We start from the raw sequence: 19,995 nt of genomic DNA, 5'->3' as shown, positions 1-19,995 counted from the left end.
AACTTACTGGAGAGGACCAGATCTGGAGAGAGGAAGCAAAGGTAAGAAAATGAGAACAGATGAAGGGAAAATGAGGTGAAGAAGAAAAAAATGGAAATAACGATACATTGCTTTTGAATCTTTAATCCTGGCTCTGCCAGATCTCAGCCTTTACTTTTAACCACGTTCAGTGGAATGCATTTCTCTCACAATGCTTTAGTACTATCCCTAACACCTAGAGTCATCACTGTGGCACATGCCCCTACACTGGTAACCTGCCCACCAACTGGGTTTGCACTTGCTTTTGGCAAGTATCCTGCCAAGCTATCCTCTGGTAGCTTCTATGGACACAGACCCCAAAGAACCCAAGGCTGGCACAGTTTCTAGAAATGTCCCTCCAGACCAAATATAAAAAAAAATGTTGGGATCAAATCAGCCACAGGGTCAGATCTAAAAAACTAAAAAGTTTATTAACAAATAAAGTGAATTAAAAAAAAAAAAAGATGTAATTTGCAAACAGCAACAGGTACAATAAAAAGGATTCATACAGTTAAGTACTGTACTTAGTGTCTCAGGAAGTCCAGGTCAGGCTGTCCGTGCAAGAGTGTAGAGCTGGTACAGATCTGCCTCCTCTCCCCTCCCAGCCAAGACTGGAGAGTTCTGGATTAAGTCCTCAATAGAACTGGTACTGTACCACCAACGATAGCCCAACGTGCTGGCTTTCTGCCCAACATTATATTACACCGCCTTGTGGAGAATGGGGAGGGGGGGGGGGGGGGGGGGGGGGGGAGGAGTATGCATTCCAAGCCTCAGAGTGGGGTATACAATGAAGTTTAACTTGTTTAGGTCCATCTGGCCAAGAACTGCAGAGCACAGCAGCCCTTAGTGCAAAAAGAAAAACACAACAGGCACAAAGAACCTCATTTTGCCACAAATACTTTTCATGACATTTATGTTTTGTAAATTCCATGGAGCAGGGATTGTCTCATGCACATCTATGATAAACAGTAGTAGCAGCAGCATCGTTAGCTTATTACTAAACCAGCAGATACAGACAGTTGGTCTCTCGTAAGGCACAGTATTGCACAGAATTCAGCTTACTTGAATGGATGTTTCAATTTTTCTCTAATGCCAGATCTTATTCCAGAACAGGCAAGAATCTTCCACAGAAGAATACACTGCCAGCAGTCTGATACGAGGCTACTGCATGCCTGACTGCTTCTTTTGCCTTCATTAAAGCAGGACTTACCAGCACCAGTCTTACAATGAGACTGTTCCATCTGACCATACTATACATTCGCAGAGATTTAAGCAATGCTGGCCAGCACAGATTGAATAACGAGTGGAAAACCTAACCACCAAAATCATAGGTCTTTCGTAAACAGTACCCAGCAAAAGAACAACAACCCCAATCCCCTCAGTGACTCCCCCTCGCTGCCCCCATCTCATTTACTCTTTCTTCACTGCTCCAATCACCCTCTGCATGCCTTGTCCACATAAACCACCACAAAGCCATTTTTTTTTTGCTTTTTAAGGAACTTTAAGAACCAAATCATTTAAAACACAAAGTGAAACATTTATATTCATAATAGTCGCCATCTTTTTATATAAGGAAAGAGGTTTATTAAAGCAAATAATATCAAGTTATCGTTCCTACACAGCAGCTTCGCTAACAAAAGATAATGAATTAAAAAAATACAAATAAACTGTTGGCCTATTTTTTGTTAAATTATCTTCGTTTCTGGAAAATGTTGCCACGTCCCATTCCACGGCCTCTTCCTCTTGCTGCCACTGAAGACAAAAAAATAAAACAGAAGTTGAATGTCTGGTACCTCCAACCTTCCAGAGCTTCAGCGAGCACCTTGTGCAATACTACTATGTAGTAAAGAGATGACAGCAGATGAAGGGGAGAGTCTCATGCACCACTAACCAATGCAGTCAGACTGAAAACTACAGTGATTTGAGAATTTACAGCAGGAAGTTAAAGAAAGACCACAAGAGAATCTCTTGCGTCGCAGAAAGTGTCCAGGTGACTATGACAGTGCAGTCCCATGGGGAGGAATCTGCATCTAAGCTCATCTTATTTTCCAACTGTACTGCAGAGTCCACAGAAATGAGCCAAACAGCAGCTGATAATTACTTACATATAGACTGATAAAGATAGCTCAGTAACTCACCCAGCAAAAACATTTTTTGCTAAAGCCATACCTACCTCTGGTGCACAGCACAACCATCAGCACCTGTAGCTATGGACTACATAATCCATGTATCAAGGATAGTGAGAGAATCTCAAGAATAACCATTGATCCCATCATCTGGGGATATACATTTCCATGCTTTCAAAATAGCAAGAGGAAGGCACACCAGAGCAGAGGATATAAACACAAAAAAACCTATACAAAATCACTCTGAACATGGGAGCTTTAGTTTGGGTTAAGCCAAAAAGCAAATAACTAGGCACACCAAAATTCAAAAATAGTACCTAATGTATTCATATACCTCTCTGCAGTGAAAGTGATATTTCAACCTATAAATTTGGCCCTTCATCAAGATCCCTAATCTAAATGTTTCTTTTACCGTGATGAAATGAGTTAATAAAAGAGGATTCAGTTGTTAAACACTGAGAGGCCTAGTTTTTCTTTCCTTGGCTCGGAAAGGACACTCTCCACAGCATGTTTCTCCTGTCTGCAATTCCAAGAAGCAAAATAGGGGACAAGTCCTGACCTCAGGAAGTTTCAATTCCTACAGTTTTAGATTTCTGAAACAGGGTACTTTGTGCAGAATCAAATTGTGCAGCAGTGCAAAGACCACAAGGCAGAGGTGGCCAACTGCAGTCCTCAAGAGCCACAAACAGGCCAGGTTTTCAGGATATCCACAATGAATATGCATGAAATAGATTTGCATACAATGGAGGCAATGCATGCAAATCTCTCTCATACGTACTCATTGTAAATATCCTGAAAACCAGATCTCTTTGTGGCTCTCCAGGACTGCAGTTAGTCACCTCTGCCATAAGGCTTTGTCATCAGCTTGCTCCATAAGTGATGTTCTGAGTGAGATTTTTGGTCAGCGACAGTGGAGGGGATGACAGTAGAACAACATACGGGCAGATACAGTAAAAGTCACGAGAGAGTAGGCGAGCGCCTGCTCTCCCTGCACACACACAGGCCACTCTCCTGTGCGCGCAATTCAGTGGGGAAGAATATGCTAATGAGGGCCCACGGTAAAAAAAAAAAAAAAAAAAAGGCGCTAGGAACACTAGCGCGTCCTTAGCATCTCTTTTTTGACAGGAGCGGCGGCTGTCAATGAGTTTGACAGCCAACACCCAATTTTGCTGGCGTCTGTTCTCAAACCTACTGACAGCCACGGGTTTGGAAAACGAACGCCAGCATAATTGAGCGCCCGTCTTCCGACCCACGTGCCGCGAGCCCATTTAAAATTTTATTTATTTTTTTTATTTTGGGGCCTCTGACTTAATATCGCTGTGATATTAAGTCGGAGGGTGTACAGAAAAGCAGTTTTTTCTGCTTTTCTGTACACTTCCCCGGCGCCGGCAGGTGTTAATTTTTTAAAGTAAAATGTGCGGCTTCGCTGCACATTTTGCTTTCTGGATCACGCAGGAATAATTAACAGGGCCATCAACATGCATTTGCATGTTGCAGGCACTATTAGTTTCGGGAGGGGGGGGGTTGGACACACGTTTTTGACCCTTACTGAATACGGGGTAAAACTAGCGCGTCAAAAACGCGCATCCAAACGCGGGCTAACAGCGCGCTCCACCGGAGCGCACTGTACTGTATCGGCCCGATAGATAGCTAAACCCACCACCCCACCTCACCGAAGCCAGCAGCACTTATGCTAAAAGTGGGCTTGTGTGTTTGGAGGGAAAAAAATAATCCAGAAAATACACCAAACTCTTCATTAAGAAAGATAAGAGAACACTTGGAAGTTGCCCTCCCCCCAGTACCCACCTTGAGCCTTGAGAATAGCAGCTTTGCCTCGCCCAGCACCAGAACCTTGGTTCTTGTTTTTCATACTTTTCAACATTGGTGCATTTTTCAGCATATCTGGTAGAATAAGAAAGCGTATTTTGCTGCCTCTGATGTAGACCTGCTCCAGCTGTGCCACTCTCCCATCTCTATATGTCACTGTAATGTTAGACATCTGGCAGAGAGAAAACCCACATTAGAAATTCATGTTTACATGAAGAATTAAACCATTCAAGCATCCCACTTAACACTTCCCTCTCGAAAATAATCTGTCACCTCACATCGTACAAATATTCCCTGAAATCACATCACACTACAAAATAAGAATAATGGCTAGAATGCATGTTTAGTCATGCAAGACAGAAGAGACATTACCACAGATATTCTACACCCTTAAGCACAAAATCTGGAGAATCTAAGTCTAGCATGACTGCCACAAAGCACATCCAGCACATATTTTCTTCCAAGATAGGGCCATACCTGGCAGTTCATGTTATCTTCAGCTTCAATGAGTTTGCCTCGGTATACCTCCCCTGTATTGGTTTCACATGTTACGATATGACCCTCTGCTTCATGCAGAACTTTGATAGGCACTCCAATAGACATATCTGTGAGTGTGCAGCAATGACTTTCTACACCTGTAACAAAATACAGTTCCATAAGATCATGACAGAGGAGCAGCTATGAAATTCTTAACTGTGCAGGTCTGTTTTGAAATCTCCTTAACCTTGGTTTTCCAGCCAACATCCCAATTTCAAGGAGATCTGGAAATACTTGGGTATGGGGCACAAAACAGTTGGCACTACTTAGAAAAAAGGGAGGGAGCATGAGAGAGAAGGAAAGCTGACACTACAGACAAGGGGTTGTAAGGAAAGGCCAGCTGGTACTAAACGGAGGGGGCAAGGACAGGAGGCACTATAGGAGGAAGTTGAGCTGACAATAAGGAGGGGGAGGAGAGAAGAAGCAAAGAGTTAGCAGTAAGGGTTGGGGGAGGAGAAGGACGAAAAGGAGAGCTGGCACTATGGAAAGAGGGGCAGAGTCCTGCCAGGCAAGTCTCCAAAAACCTTTTCCCGGGTGCCCCGTAAATTAAAGTTTAGCTAATCCATTCCCCTCTCGTTTCCGCGCGTGGCTCCCGCTCACCGTTCCGATGGCGCTCCCTATCCCACAATGCACCGGAGACCGGATCCGGAAGCCCGCTTCTCCTATTCTTACCTTAGCGATGGTGCAGCGTTAAGAGGCGCCGACGCCGACGAGAAACAGGGCGCAGGGAGCAGCGTTCCGCCCTTAACATGGGGGAATAGAAAACGAAGATCTCGATCCCCTGCCTGCCAGGTCGTGTGGAAGGAGCTTTTCTGCAAAACGAGAACTCTTCCTCCCGCAAGTCAGGAGCTGTCAGAAAATCTCCAAATGTGTGCTTTCTGCAGAAGTCTCACATGGATTGAATGGAGTTAGAGCGAAAATCCAGGCACAACAGTGGTTTATGATTGATTCTTATTGCTTTGGTGCTGCTGCTACATTGCCTTAGTCAGATTTGCTGTAAAGGCAGTTTATAAATTGTGAAATAATTTCTTAGATATCAGAGGGCGGCGTCAATGACATAAACAATGCATAAAAAAGTTATTTTGTTTAAAGCATTCTTATTTTTTACCCTGCGTTTTCACGCTTTCGTTTTTATTTCATTTATTAAAATTCCGGGCTGTTTCCAGCTCAGGCAGCCTCAGGATCACTGAGGTGCCACTCATAAACCTTCATTCACAACTAGTAGAGTTTTCCACGTTTCTATAATCTGCTACATATTTACGAAACTCATAAATCCATACATATGGGAGCATGTACACTCATCCACCCAAAGAGGGAAAACATGGAAACTGGCTTGGATAAGGGCTAATGTCCAGCAGGTGGTCAAGTTTGTAGGGCTAACAGCTGGAAAATATTCTTAGCTAGAACAATGTAGAAAGGAATAGTGGGGCAGACAGGATGAGCCAAATGGTACTCTGCTGTCATCTACTATGTGCAACCACCCAGTAAAACTACTATTAAAATTATTCGAGAGCATCATTCAACCAATCCTCTTATATGAGAGTGAGATCTGGATTCTATCATTAACTCCAGACTCTAGAATGGTACAGATCTCCTACAAATCCTACACCTCCAGTTCTGCAAACAGACACTCTGTGCCCACGGAATTTGCTTCAGTTCCTCTGAATCATCGCCCTCAAAGAAGGTTTCCAGTGTAGATATAGCCTTGATACCCTCAGTAAAGACCGAAGCAAAGAATTAATTTAGTTTTTCTGCTTGGCCTTGCCTTCCCTGAGCACCCCTTTTTACCCCTTGGTCATCTAGCAGTCCAACCAATTCCCTCACAGGCTTCTTGATTCAAATATACTTGAAAATATTTTAAATTTTGCCTCTCTGGCAAGCTTCTTTTCAAGTTCTCTTTTAGCCTGCCTTATTAATGCTTTTCATCTAACTTGCCAGTGCTTATGTTTTTTCCTATTTTTGTCATTTGGATCCACTTTCCAGTTTTTGAAAGATGTCCTTTTGGCTTTAATAACTCATTTACCTCACTAGCTGGCAGTCATTTGGTCTAATATCTTTTCTAATGCATGGGTACAGAGCAGAATTAGAACCCTTCCCCTTAGTATTCACCATGCAAAAAAATATTTTAATTCTGGTGTCATCTCAATAACTTCCACACAAATTCCCTCCACTACCAGGCATCTGTGGAGTGATGGCGGGGGTAGGGGGTGGAAGAGGAATTAGAGAAATATGAGGGTAACCTGCATGGTGCAGCAGATGCTACAATAAGACGCTTGCTGGGCAGACTGGATGGACCATTTGGTCCTTTTTTGCCTTTATTACTATGTTACTATGGAAAAAATAATTCTCAGTATCTATGTAGCAAACTTGCCATCCCAATCCAGCACTAACATCTAGAACTCAAACAACGATAAACCAACCTACGAAAGGGCAGCAATGCAAATGTTACAATGTGCCCTAGAAGACTAATACACCTCCTATTGGGAGATCCAGATTGGAAAACAAAACAAGCTGGACTGCTACAGATCCCTACATAGAAAATAAATGTTAGCAGAATACCTCATCTCAGCCACAAATGCAAAAAAAACAAAAAAAAAAAACCAGGCAGTCTCTCACCAAATACAGGATAAATGACCACAGACTAGAAATAAAAAGATGCAGACAAAAACTAAACTGAACACCCCATGAAAACTGTATGCAGTGCAACAGTGGAGAAACAGAAATGCATTTCCTCTTGTGCTAAACAAAATAAAAAGAGATCAGACATGCACATTTCCCAAAGTTGACAGAGAAAATCAAAGTCTTCCCACAAAAAAATGAGCAAGAAAAACAGCAGCTATAGCAGCAAAATATACCACCAGGCAGAAATGAAACCTGACCAGGGTCAATTCAGGCCAGCACTAAAACCTATTTTAATTCTGTTGTACTTTATATAACCTGTAATTTCACTCCACTGTTATTTTGTAATGTTTTCCTTTTATCATTTATTTAACATTAGGTATACTAGTTTGGCAACATATATAAACATGCAATGCTAATAATGTTTTCTGAAGCTACTATTACTACGTCCAGCATGAGACGGGTGCCTCAGGGAAAGCGGTTGGCACCCCAGTCCAATGACATGGGACTGGGGTGCCTCCCCATGGGAGTCCTCACACCCAGGATGTGCAACAGGTGCCCTAGGAAGAGAGACTCCATGTGGCTCTTAATCCGGAACATGGAAGGATCCTTAGGGCATTAGGCGCCACGGTATCTTTAAACCGGGGTATGGGCGGAGTCTCTGAGGGGGAGGAACTCCGTGGTACCCTTAACACCGGGGTATGGGAGGGGCTCCATAGTATCCTTACACCGGGGAATGAGCGAGGTCTCTGGGGGTGAATCATTTATATATTTACATATAGACAGTATTTACAGCAATTCCGGGGACACAAAACCTATGTTCGGCCCCACCCCTCGGCGGAATGACGTCAGGCATCCGCATCGCGCTTTCCAATGACGTCGCAGCTGCGCTTCCCTTAAAGGGCCGACGAGCGGCATTGAGAGGGAGTAGGGGAGGCTTTGTTTATAGTCATACGGGCCCCGGGGGAGGGGAGGCGCAGGACCGGGAGGAATGAGGGAGAGGGGGCGGTCTCGACATTGGTTCTCCCGCATCCCCTGAGCCGGACCGAAACAGCAGGAAATGAAGAGCCCGAGAGAAGGCGAGGGAGCGGAAGAGCCGCCCGACCAGCAGCCAACAGGTCAGCGGCAGACCCTTGAACCTCTTGGGAACTGGGGATAGCGCCTGTTCCCACCTCCAAGAGCAGCGCTACATTATTGCCCCCGCCCCCATGAAAGAGGTTACATTACTGCCACCACCTCCACCTGCAGGACTACATTATTACCCCCCCCCCCCCCGCCTTAAAAATAGGCCCTCCCCTCCCAAGGGCTGGGTTACATTACTGTCCCCACCCCCACGAATGAGGTTACATCACTGCAACCACCTCCACCTGCAGGACTACATTACTGCCCCCTGCTCCTCCCTCTTCCAAGAGCTGGGCTACATTACTGCCCCCATCTCCAAGGGCAGCGATACATTACTGCCCCCACACCCGTTTCCACTTCCATGAGATGGGCTGCATTCCTATCCCCTGCCCCTTCTGCCTCCCCCAACGAAGAGCTACGTTACTGTCCCTGACTCTCAGTTACTACAGGACTGAGCCCATGACTGGAGGGAGTAGATGGGTTTTTTTCCTGCTGCATTGCTGTTTGTCTTCACAGATGAGCACATCCGGTTGAAGGTGCCCGTGATTCAGCAGATGTATCATTGGGACTGTGGTCTGGCCTGTTCCAGGATGGTTCTGCAGTAAGTGCCATTCTTTTGCACTGTTGAATTAACTGACCTGAAACTGCTATAAATAAAGGGACTTTGGTAACATAGCACATTCTAAAAATAGAATTATCAGATTTTATTTGTATGGCGTTCCCCTACCCGGACCAGTCCAGACAGCTGGGTTTTGCCTCCCTTCCAGCAGATGGAGACAGAGAAAGTTTTGAAGGCACCGCCTCTTAACCTGGTGTGCCACCTGCACCACTTCAGTATTTCTCTGTCTCCACCAGATGGATGTGGTGCAAAACCTGCTTTGTACCTAGATTAAAAAAAAAACAATCTTCTGGGAGATTGTGAGGCCCTGGGGGGCTCATTCCTCCCAGTCAAAGGTGTTAATAAGCAAGGGCCGGGGACCCCAAATTTACTCTGGTTGGTGCGCCGGGGATGATAGCTAGGGGACTGGCTCCCCCCCCCCTCCCCCCCCCCAGCATGGTGCCCGAGAGAGCCTCTGCCATTCACTGTACAGGGAAGTATTTTAGTGTCATTTTCTCTTGTTTGGGATTAAAGTTATTTAAAAAAAAAAAAAGGTCTTAGAGCGGGCTGAGCAGCAGGCAGTTTTTGGGAGTGGTTTTCTCTCTCCTGCCCCATGTTCTCCGGGCTCCCGGTCGATGGGGTAAGTCTCTGCCAAGGCTCCCTCCTACTCAGGCGCATCCCTCGTGATGGTCTCCTGCGACCTCATGCCGCACTTGTGCCACTGCTCCTCCTGCGGGGAGAGGTTCCCACGGCGCGTGCAGTCGGGCACTTGTTCCCAGTGCCTCCCCGGTGGAGAGGCTGTACCTGTTGAACCGCATCAGACTCCGTGCCGCTGCACAAAGCGCAGCCAGCCCATCCTGTTCCCTCTGGCGAGGCCAACCCATTCCCAATGGCTAAACGTACAGGGCCTATGGCACGGGACTTGGATGGGGGGCCTCCCAGTAAATGGGCCAAGTCCTCTGAGACTCTGGGGGCTCCTAGTGTCTGCACAGTCCGGACCCCTGAGGGGCATGGCCCCAAGGGGCCCTTTTCATCCTGCTCAGGGTGTCGAAGGTTGATGACTCTGTATCCGCGGTCACCAAGAGAACTACGATTCCAGTTGCTGGGTCCGCAGCCCTGAAGGACCTCTAAACCACAAACTTGAGGTTTACCTCAAGGGGATTTTTGACGTCTCCTCCCTGGGCATTTGGGCTGCAGTATGCAGCAGCTTCATGCTCCACGCCAGCTTAAGGTGGGTCCTACAGTTGCAGAGCGCTAAGGACCTGTCACCGGGGGAGTCGGAACAAGCAGAGCGCTTGGAAGCAGCGGTAGCCTATGGGGCGGACGCCTTGTATGATCCTATCCGCACCTCTTCCGGGACCATGGTATCTGTGGCTTCGGCCCGACTACTCTTGTGATTATGCAATTGGTCTGCGGATGCATCTTCTAAGGAGCAACTGGGGGCTCTATCTTTCAAGGGCAAATTCCTCTTTGGAGAAGACCTGGAACAGATGATCAAGCAGCTCGGAGATAACAAGGTGCGTAAGTTACCGGAGGATAGACCCAAGACCTCTAGGGGTTTTCAACCTGTCTGCTCACGCTTTCAGAGCCAAAGACGTTTCTGCCAGAGAAGAGTTCCAAGTGCTAGCCAGCGACAGACTTTGGGGAGGTCTCAGCCCTGGTCCCAGTCCTTTTGTAACAGCAGGACCAGCCAAGATGGACCAGGACAGGGTTCGTGCTGGCAAAAATCATCGCCATGAATGGCTGGTTCACTCCTCGACTCTTCCCGTCTGGGGTCGGCTGACCTTCTACGAGGATTAGGCCAAAATCACCTCTGAACATTGGGTCCTCAGTGTTATAAAGCACGGCTTCACTTTAGAATTTGCTCGCCCTTTAAGAATCCTGTTCATGGTCTCCCCCTGCATGTCTGCGGCAAAGAAGTGCATAGTCCACCAGACCATCCAAAGACTGTGGATGTTGGGGGCCATTGTTCCCGTCCCTATGGAAGAGCAGGGGCAGATGTTACTCCATTTATTTCATTGTCCTAAAGAAGGAGGGGACCTTTTGGCCCATCCTGGAGCTGCAGAAGGTGAACAGAGTGCCCCGCTATAGCAGTTGTCCATAGCTGAGAATTCCTGGTCTCTCTAAACCTCACGGAGGCGTATCTGCACATTGGGATATGCCAAGATCACCAGAGGTATCTCAGGTTCAAGATCCTTGAAGAACATTTTCAGTTTTGCACTCTTCCTTTCGGCCTCGCTACAGCTCCAAGCACTTTCACCAAAGTCATGATGGTGGCGGTAGTGCTATGGAAGCAGGGGATTCTTGTCCACCTGTACTTGGACGACTGGCTCATCTGAGCAAAGTCCCGAGATCTTTGTCGTCTTGCGGTGGAGGCCGTAGGACCCTCTTCCAGTCCTTGGGCTGGGTAGTCAACCTCGTCAAGAGCCACCTTGCACCCTCACAGGTCTTGGAGCTCTTGGAGGCAAAGTTCAATACCCGGGCTGGAAGGAGGACCACATGTTCAAGCTGTTTTCGCAGATCCAGAGATTTCTGGATATGTAGATCCCCCCCCCCCCCCCCCCCCCACAGCATGGCATTACCTACAGGTCTTTGGTTCCACAGCCTCCACCCTGGATTTGGTTCCATGGGTGTTTTGCTCATATGTGACCTCTTCAGGTGGGACCCCAGGTCAGAACAGTTTACTTCCTCTTCCGCTGACGGAGCCTGCCAGATCCAGACTCTCATGGTGGCTGTATCGGGAGCATTTGGCCTGTGGTGTGAACCTCGAGCTACTGCATTGGGTCATGGTGACAACCGACATCGGCCTCTCTAGTTGGGGCAGTGTGCCAATCTTTATTAGTGTAGGAGCAGTGGACAGAGGAGGAGGCCTCCTGGTCCATCAATCGCCAGGAGACCAGGGCGGTGAGATTGGCGCTCATGGAGTTTCTCCCTCTGTTGCAGAATCGAGTGGTTCGAATTCTGTCAGACAATGCGACCATGGTGGCCTACAACAATTGCCCTGGAAGCGGACCTACTCATGACTTGGATGGAGCAGAACTTAGCAATTTTGGTGGCGTCTCACATTGCGAGATCCGACAACATCCAAGCAGACTTCCTCACTCGTCAGCAACCGGACCCGGGAGAGTGGAGCTCTCCAAGGAGGCAATGACGCTCATTTTGCGCAGGTGGGGAACTCCTCACATCGATCTGATGGCGACGAGGGAGAATGCCAAGGCCCCATGCTTCTTCAGTCGCAGAAGGTAACATAGGGCAGAAGGCATAAATGCCCTAATTCTACCTTGGCCAACCGAGGTGCTAGGGTACGTGTTTTCCTCCTTGGCCTCTTGTGAGCAAGGTTCTAATAAGAATAGAATGTCACCCGGGATGGGTGATTCTTGTTGCTCGGAGTGGCCCAGAAGGCCTTGGTTTGTGGATCTAATCAACCTTGCCTGATGCTGGGTCATCTACAGAATCTGCTCCGACAAGGTCCCATATTTTTCGATCAAGTGGATCGCTTTTGTCTAGCAGCCTTGCTTTTGAAAGGCGGACTCTGAGGAAGAAGGGATATTCGGAAGACGTGATTTCCACACTGTTGCAAGCTCAAAAAACCTCTGCTTACTTAGCCTGTCAGAGTATGGCGGGTCTTTGAGTCTTGGTGTACGGAACACACGTTGCATCGGTGATGCAGATCCTGGCGTTCCTGCAGCGGGGTCTGACGAAGGGCCTATCTTATAGTTCCCTGTGAGTCCAAGTCTCTCAGCTCTGAGCTGTTTACAAGGCAAGCTTCATGGGACCAGTTTGGCAGCTCATCCAGATGTTAGCTGTTTCCTGCGAGGGGTGAAACACTTGAAGCCTCCGGCTTGCCAGGTTTGTCGTCCCCCCCCCCCCCCCCCCCCCCGGAGATTAAATCTTGTTCTCAGAAGCCTGTACACCGCTCCTTTTGAACCTCTGAGGAAGGCTTCAATCAAAGATCTTACTCTGAAGGTAGTCTTCTTGGTGGCTATCTGTTCTGCCTGGCGGGTCTCAAGAGCTACAAGCCCTGCCCTGTAGAGACCCTTTTCTGTGGATTACGGATTTGGGGGTGTCATTGCGAGCGGTCCCTTCCTTCTTGCCTAAGGTGGTCTCCACCTTTCATTTGAACCAAGCTGTGGAGCTCCCAGCTTTTATGGATCTGGAGCTTGGTTCGCCTCGCACTTCGGAGTTGAGACTTCTGGATGTTCGCTGCACCCTGCTGCAATACCTGGAGGGAACTAACAGCTTCAGGATGTCTGACCACCTTTTCGTCCTCTGGAGTGGTCCCAGAAGAGGGCAGAAAGCCTCTAAAGCCAATGTTGCTAGGTGGTTAAAGGAAGCGATCATGTCCGCTCACATTTCCTGTGGTCGTCCCCTTCCATAAGGGTTAAAGGCTCATTCGACACGTTCCCAGGTGACCTCTTGGGCAGAATCTCAGATGGTGTTGCCTCAGGAGATTTGCAGAGCGGCTACTTGGAAGTCTTTGCATACCTTTTCCAGACACTACTGTTTGGATGTCCAGACATCCACAATTTTGGGGCAAGTGTTCTTCGAGTAGGACTCTCACAGTCCCAACCCGGTTAGGGAAGCTTTGGCACATCTCAGCTGTCTGGACTGATCCGGGTACGTACAGGGAAAGTAAAATTCATTCTTACCTGCTAATTTTCGTTCCTGTAGTCCCACAGATCAGTCCAAACGCCTGCCTGGGAGAGTGGAAAAGCATGGAGAGTCCGCTCGTCCTGTCTGTATTTCTTATTTATTTTATTTATTTATTTATTTATAGATTCTTTTATACCGCGGTACGTATAGACATACATCACCTCGGTTTACATTCTTACCTCTTTGTGCATCTCTGAAGAATGGCACAGGTTCTTTTTTCTGATGGTTATTGGTTTTTCTTACCTTATTCCTCTGCTCGTTTATGGGAAAGGTTGTGTTCAAAGTTTTAGGTGAATTTTATCTCGCTTGGGTACAGATTTATACTGAAGTGGTGCAGGTGGCACACCAGGTTAAGAGGCAGTGCCTTCAAAACTTTATCTACTGGAAGGGGAGGCAAAACCCAGCTGTCTGGACTGATCTGTGGTACTACAAGAACGAAAATTAGCAGGTAAGAACCAATTTTCCTTTTGTTTCTGTGGCTATGAAACGTGTTGTAAACCTAAGTTGTACTATTTGCCTGAGTCACAGGGATTTTTTTTTTTTTTTTTTTTGTGGTCCTGCTTGGCATTGGTTCTCCTACAGCAGTGTGAGTTGCTGCCTTGATGGCTTTGTCTGGTGCCTTCTCTTCGCAGGTACTTGAATCAGCTGAGTGAAGCTGAGTTTCAGATGGCCCTGCAGGAGCTGCACCTCAGTAAGAGTATCTGGACTATTGACCTGGCCTACCTGATGTGGCACTTTGGCGTGAAACACAGACTCTGCACGCGGACCCTCGGGGTGGACAAGGGCTACAAGAACCAGGTCAGGCGCACTCCAGCCCCCACCAAAGCCAGAGCTCTCTCGTTGCTGATGCGAGATAAACCTTTTATTATTCTCTCTGCTCAGTCTTTCTATAGGAAACATTTTGACACAGAAGAGAACAGAGTGAACCAGCTATTTGCACAAGCAAAAGCTAGTGGGGTGCTAGTGGAGAAACGGTGAGATTTCTTTTCTCCTTCATCCTTTTGCATTTCTTTTCAGTGATTCAGTTCCTTGTTCACACACAGTGAGGAAGTAGCTGTGGCGAGTTAACAATGTTTCCAGGCTTTGCACCAGTTCTCGGAGTAGAAACACGCCTTCTCAGTCTGCATGGTTAACTGTTGCCTGCTTTGTGCAGAGCACATGCAAAGGGTGGAAACGTCATCTTTGTATGTACTCCTTAACTGGCAGCACACCCCCTCCTCGAACAGAAATCCTCAGTGCAGCTAAGTCACGTGCCGAGGAACAATGCATTGAGCCCGCTGGTTTCATGGGGGTGAAGCGCTGCTTTTGGTGTCTAGTGATCCCTGATCCTGTGCTCATTCCTGGGCTCTTCTGTAGAAGTTGGTGTTACCAGTGACATCCAAGCACCAATGTAGGCTCTCAAACTGTTACTCCTGGGGGAATTCTGCGCACAAAAACTTAAAATTCTGCAAACTTTATATTGGTCAAAATAACACAATTTACATGACAGTCTTTAAGTAATTACATTTTAAATTACAGAAAAGTTATTACTTAAAGAAGCATAATTTTAAATATTTTGAGCAGAATTTCCCTAGAAATTCTCTGTAAGAGTGACCCTTCCACTTCCTCTCCCTACTCCCCTGGCCACTTTGCCCTTTCAGGGCCCAACTCCTCCACCTGCCAGTATCTTCTCCCTTTTCACCTCTAGGCTCAATCCCTTCCACTCTATTGCCAGTCCCAGACTTTGACCCCATTCTCAGTACTGCCCCTCACACAGGCTCCCTCTGTCCCTCCCTCTCTCTGGTACACATACACACACCCTCATACAGGCTCCCTCACTCTCTCGCACACACGCCAGCCCCTCATACAGGGCCCTCTTTCTTGCATACACACCCACACAAGCTCCCTTTCTCTCACTCTCATTCTCACTCTCTCTCACACACACACACACACACCTTCATAATCTCCTCATATAGGCTCCCTCTCTCTGGCACCCGCAGTCAAGCATATCCCCCCCCACCCCCTCAAGCTCTCTCGCCTCCCATGCTCTTACACCCTCCTGCTCTCACACCCCTCTCCCTGCTCTCTCACCCTCTCCTCTCTCTCACACACATTCACTCTCACTGGGGCTTTCATCTTGGCCACGAATGATGCGTCGGGGCCTTCATCTTCGCACGGTCTGTTCGCAGCATGCCAGGGTCTCCTCTGCCATTTTCCGCAGTAGTGCAGATTTCCCCCCAGGACTAAACTGTGCTGTTAGTAGTGTGATCACTGGGGGAAAAAGGGGGCTCGGGCATATCATTCAGTTACCAGATACAGCTGTGCAGCTTTGGGTTTTAGCTGGTAGCAGATAACTTTGGCTTCCTCTGGGCCCCCCCCCCAGGGGGGGAGAGGGAACAGTTACTTGATTCTGTTAGGATTGTAAAAAAAAAACCAAAAAAAACCTACTACTCAGCAAGAGGGAATAACTTAAGAGAGATGGGCCAGGGAAGCTGTCTGCTGGTGGCAGTATCCTCCTGGTACATGGGGAGGGTGTGGAGGGCTGGGCCAGGAAGGCCACCTGCTGGTAGTATCTTCCTTCTCCCAGCCTTATGTACCAGAAGTGTTGTGATCTGGAGTGATGGACCAGGGACACTGTCTGAAGGCACCCATGTCCTGCTAGCATGAGAGATTAGGGGGACTTGGGTGTCCACTCCCTGAGCAGAAAGGAAATCCAGTGAGCCTCTAACCTTAATGGCCCCCCTTCTGACTCTGAATAGATTACAGGGGGAGGTGCAGAGCAATGTGGAGGCCACAATGTGTGGATGGGTTTTTGCCAGCTGAGGTTAGGGGCACTCCTGCATAATGAGGCTTTCTTCAACTTGGCAAGAATAATAGCTTCAACAACCAGCATGAAAACAAATAAGATTAGAAGTATATCGCTACGGAGGGGCTTCCCCAGATTCCTTCCTGGGTGGTTAATCACTCAGCCACACTTGTGGAATAAGCTGCATACATGTAGGTGCTTGGTAATAAAACTTGCTGCCTCTCAACCTTCTCTGCAGGACCGTGACAGTACAGGACCTGCAGCAGCACCTGGCACAGGGCCACATCGCTATTGTCTTGGTGAATGCGGTACTGCTGCTGTGTGACCTCTGCTCCAGCCCAGTCAAATACTGCTGCTTCCTCCCCATTGGCCAGAAGTGCTTCTGCAGAAGCCCAGACTATCAGGGCCATTTTGTGGTATTGTGTGGCTACAACAAATCCACGGAGAGTATCTTCTACAACAATCCAGCCTATGCAGATCGTGAGTATTTGACTGAAAAACCCCATGGAACAGTCTCCAGAGAGATCTATGGCTCATTATCTGCCTAGTTTACTTGTTAAAATTGACAGTAACAAAAGTTTAGACTTTGCTATTGGTCCTAAAGCTTTGATAGTCTCCTGGTTATTGTATTCACCAGAGGGCCCTTGCAGCTGTGATCACATGTGCTATGCAGTCAGAACATTGTTTTCCAAAGCTGCTCAGATTCCAGGGCCTGTTTCACCTGTGCACTGCGCTCATGGAAAGGGAACCCTTAGCAATCACCGTTCTGTGCAGGTCACTATTAAACTCTGATGTGACTTGAACTGATTCAAACTAAGACTTGACTAGGGTCCTGGATTGTAGGAAGGCTGACCTCACGGTGAGGGGGAGACCCTAGTGGGATTCTTTGGTCTGACATGAAAAGGAAGGCAGGTTAGCAAGGAAAGATGGTACCAGCATTCAGAAACCAGAGGCAGAAGAAAGGATGCTTAGCAGAAAGCAGACAACTTAGCCAGGCCCATCAATTAAAAAAAAAAAAAAAAAAAAAAAAAAAAAAAAGAGAACTCCTTTAGATGTAGGAGAGGCTAAAACCAAAGGGGGACTCTAAGCTAAAGAGAAAGCCAAGTCCTTTGTTTGGTATTTACAGAGAAGGAGGTACTAGAAATAGTTACACAAGTGAGAGCAGCTGCGGCCATGGCCCCCTTATAGATGGAGGGGGCAGATGTAGTGTCCCTGTACAGGAAGTGGAAAACCACAGAGCTGTAAGACGGTCAGTAGGGGGCACAAAATCCTAAAGGGAAAGGGTTGCAGGAGTGGCTGGGATTCTCCATGGCTCTGCTCTGCTCACCTGCAGGAACGTGCAGCACCAGCATCAGGAACTTTGAGGACGCCAGGCGCAGCTATGGCACAGACGAGGACATTCTCTTCATCTATGTGGACAGCTGACCTCTCTGCTTGGACACTGCTGCTTGCTTTGAGGTCGGTGGGGTCAGCACAGCAGCTTATCTTGGGATATGTGGGATCAGCAAGGTGGAAGAAGTTGCGTCACCTACTGCAACACTACGTGCAACTTTACTCCCAAGGCACAAATGCATTTCTGCGTCAGGGAAAATGATCGGAGGCAAAACAGCAACCCTTTGGCCAAGAATAATAACTAGCAGAGGCTGAAGGAAGTGTTGCCGCTGGAGGGCCTGCTTTCAGAGAAGCAACTACATTTCCATTATAAAATGGAAGTCAATGGTTTTTTTTTTTTAATATAAAAGTGGTAAAAGAAAATGTTGATGTCTCATTAGCTATTGTCTTATGAGTTGTCATTAGATGCCTTTGAACACCTTTTATTCTGATATTTATGTGCCTATCCACATAATGCTGAAGGCAGGTTACAGTCTCCTTGGTATTCAGGTACAAATCCCTCTTCTACCATCACCACCCCTTCCACCCTAGAGTTTACCATCTAAGTAGGTACCTGAGGCTACAGGAGAGGAGACTTGCCGAAGGTCATAAGGAGTCTCGGTGGGGGAAGTGAGATCTGAACTCTGGTTCTCAGCCCACTACTGCCCCTCCCTCTTTCCCACCAGCTTCCTTTAGTGCACGATACAGTACTCCATGCAAGGGTGACACTGAGCTCTGCATTTTTTATTTATTTTTAAACAAATCGAAACTTGCACTTTCTCTCAAGGGGGGAGAATAATCACCAGAAACCAATATAGACTCTGCCTTTGGGGAAGTCCATGTCTGATTATTCACACTTAAGAAATGTTGAAATAAGTCCAAATCTGCTGTGATGTTCACTTCCTCGCCTATTGGGCATACATCACTACATAGTATCACGTGGGCAGCAGCAGGTCAGAGGCGAAGAGCAGCCTATGGAGGACAAGGCAGCAAAGGGAGAAATGAAGGTGGCTTGACGGAGTCGTTCAAGAAGTGGGTGATCTGGGAGATGGCTTGGTCAGGGGAACTGCAGTTAGTATGTTGGATTTCCCAGTGCATGCATATAGCTCTTGCTGCATAAGTTAACCCACTGCAATAGCTGGCTCCAGTGTATGCGGGTGCTTTGTACTTGTGTTTGAAAATCCACCGAACTCGATGAGTGGCTCTTGTGAAAATTGCCTCCATGCCATGTATAACACAGATGGGGTGTGCAGCCAAGAGAGGGGAGGAGTAAGGTGTCTGCACTAAGGGTGGAAAGAGGACCAGTGTACTCATAGCTGGTGAGGAGAGAGATGGATGCATACCATGTGCATGTGTAATAGAAGAATGGCCCCAGCCTGAACTTTCAGTCACTTTTAAATAAGTTCATCACAAGTGCTTAACAGATCAATATCTCATAATTTATAATTAAACGTTTATTATCATTCTTCCTTGGTTCTAGGTTTCTGTTTACTGGTTATTTGTGCTGAAAACATTAGCTGTTATTGAAATGTCAAGGTGCTTCTGAGTTTTGTTTGCTGTTCATTAATTTACCTCTTGTTCTTTGCACTTACTCCGTACATACTTGAGGGAGAAGAGGACAAAGCATCTGTGGAACAGTAGGAGCGTTGTTTGTCTTTTCCCATAGGATTTTAAATTATTTGCCTCTGTTTAACCCTGCAGTGAACAGTGCCCACAGACTCTGGGCATGGCCACTGCAGGGTACTGGATAGGGGAGGGGGCTTATCTAGGTAGATTCTCTTTGTGTCCTTAAGAGGGGGGATGAAACCCTGGGGAGCAAAGAGTGGAGTCGGACTCTCCAAAGTCTAGAGCTGAGCTATTGCACAAGTGGAACACGCTGGGCTCACTGTACTGTATGCATTTGCTTCCTGCTGTTCAAACAGAAGTCTTGCTAAATCTTTAAACTTGTAAGAATAGGGAAACCCTATGTGGCAGTGTGAACAGTCAACTTTTTTTTCTTAATTAAATGACTGATGTGAAAATGATCATGGAAGTATGTTGTGTGTGTGTGTAGCTTCTTGGTGTAAGAAAACCACCACATCCTGGGCATTGTGCTCTCACCCATGCAGATACCAAACTGGCTGGCACTGTGCATTAACCCTAGGAAGCTGCTAGGGTTTGACTCAGCTGTGGCACAGACGGCCTGTGATGCTGGCAGGATTTTTGTCCTGAAAGGGATGGTCAGAGCTCATCTAATGTAAGAATTTAAAAAATGAATGTGAAGACAATGGTAATGTAGGAAAGGATAGTGAAGTATCTGGAATCGAGCAGATTGCAGGATCTGAGGCAGTATGGTTTTA

General features: G+C 47.2%; 2 protein-coding genes across 3 annotated transcripts; one reads left to right on the top strand and one right to left on the bottom strand.

Annotated features, from left to right (window-relative positions):
* Positions 1 to 1,559: 1,559 nt before the first annotated feature.
* Positions 1,560 to 5,184, bottom strand: LOC115082361 (small nuclear ribonucleoprotein Sm D3). Of its 2 annotated transcripts, none has more exons than XM_029586595.1 (4): positions 5,109 to 5,184; positions 4,449 to 4,606; positions 3,951 to 4,143; positions 1,560 to 1,770 (listed from the first exon to the last, which is right to left on the bottom strand). In XM_029586595.1, exons 2-4 carry the CDS (start codon positions 4,572 to 4,574, stop codon positions 1,709 to 1,711), a joined length of 381 nt encoding a protein of 126 aa, XP_029442455.1. In that variant the 5' UTR covers positions 4,575 to 4,606; positions 5,109 to 5,184; the 3' UTR covers positions 1,560 to 1,708. The 2 variants fall into 2 exon arrangements, with proteins under 2 accessions (XP_029442455.1, XP_029442456.1); XM_029586596.1 differs by lacking the exon at positions 5,109 to 5,184 and adding an exon at positions 4,696 to 5,046.
* Positions 5,185 to 7,912: 2,728 nt separating this feature from the next.
* On the top strand, positions 7,913 to 19,212 carry LOC115082360 (protein GUCD1-like). The gene is made up of 6 exons (XM_029586594.1): positions 7,913 to 8,245; positions 8,766 to 8,850; positions 14,133 to 14,298; positions 14,383 to 14,474; positions 16,524 to 16,765; positions 17,619 to 19,212. The coding sequence occupies exons 1-6, from the start codon at positions 8,188 to 8,190 to the stop codon at positions 17,708 to 17,710; spliced, it is 735 nt and encodes a 244-aa protein (XP_029442454.1). The 5' UTR covers positions 7,913 to 8,187; the 3' UTR covers positions 17,711 to 19,212.
* The last annotated feature ends 783 nt before the right edge of the window (positions 19,213 to 19,995 follow it).

This window comes from Rhinatrema bivittatum, unplaced genomic scaffold, assembly GCF_901001135.1.
Source record: "Rhinatrema bivittatum unplaced genomic scaffold, aRhiBiv1.1, whole genome shotgun sequence".
Taxonomy (NCBI): Eukaryota; Metazoa; Chordata; class Amphibia; order Gymnophiona; family Rhinatrematidae; genus Rhinatrema; species Rhinatrema bivittatum.
The sequence above is the reverse complement of the archived record's forward strand: the minus strand, read 5'-3'. Positions and strand labels throughout refer to the sequence as shown.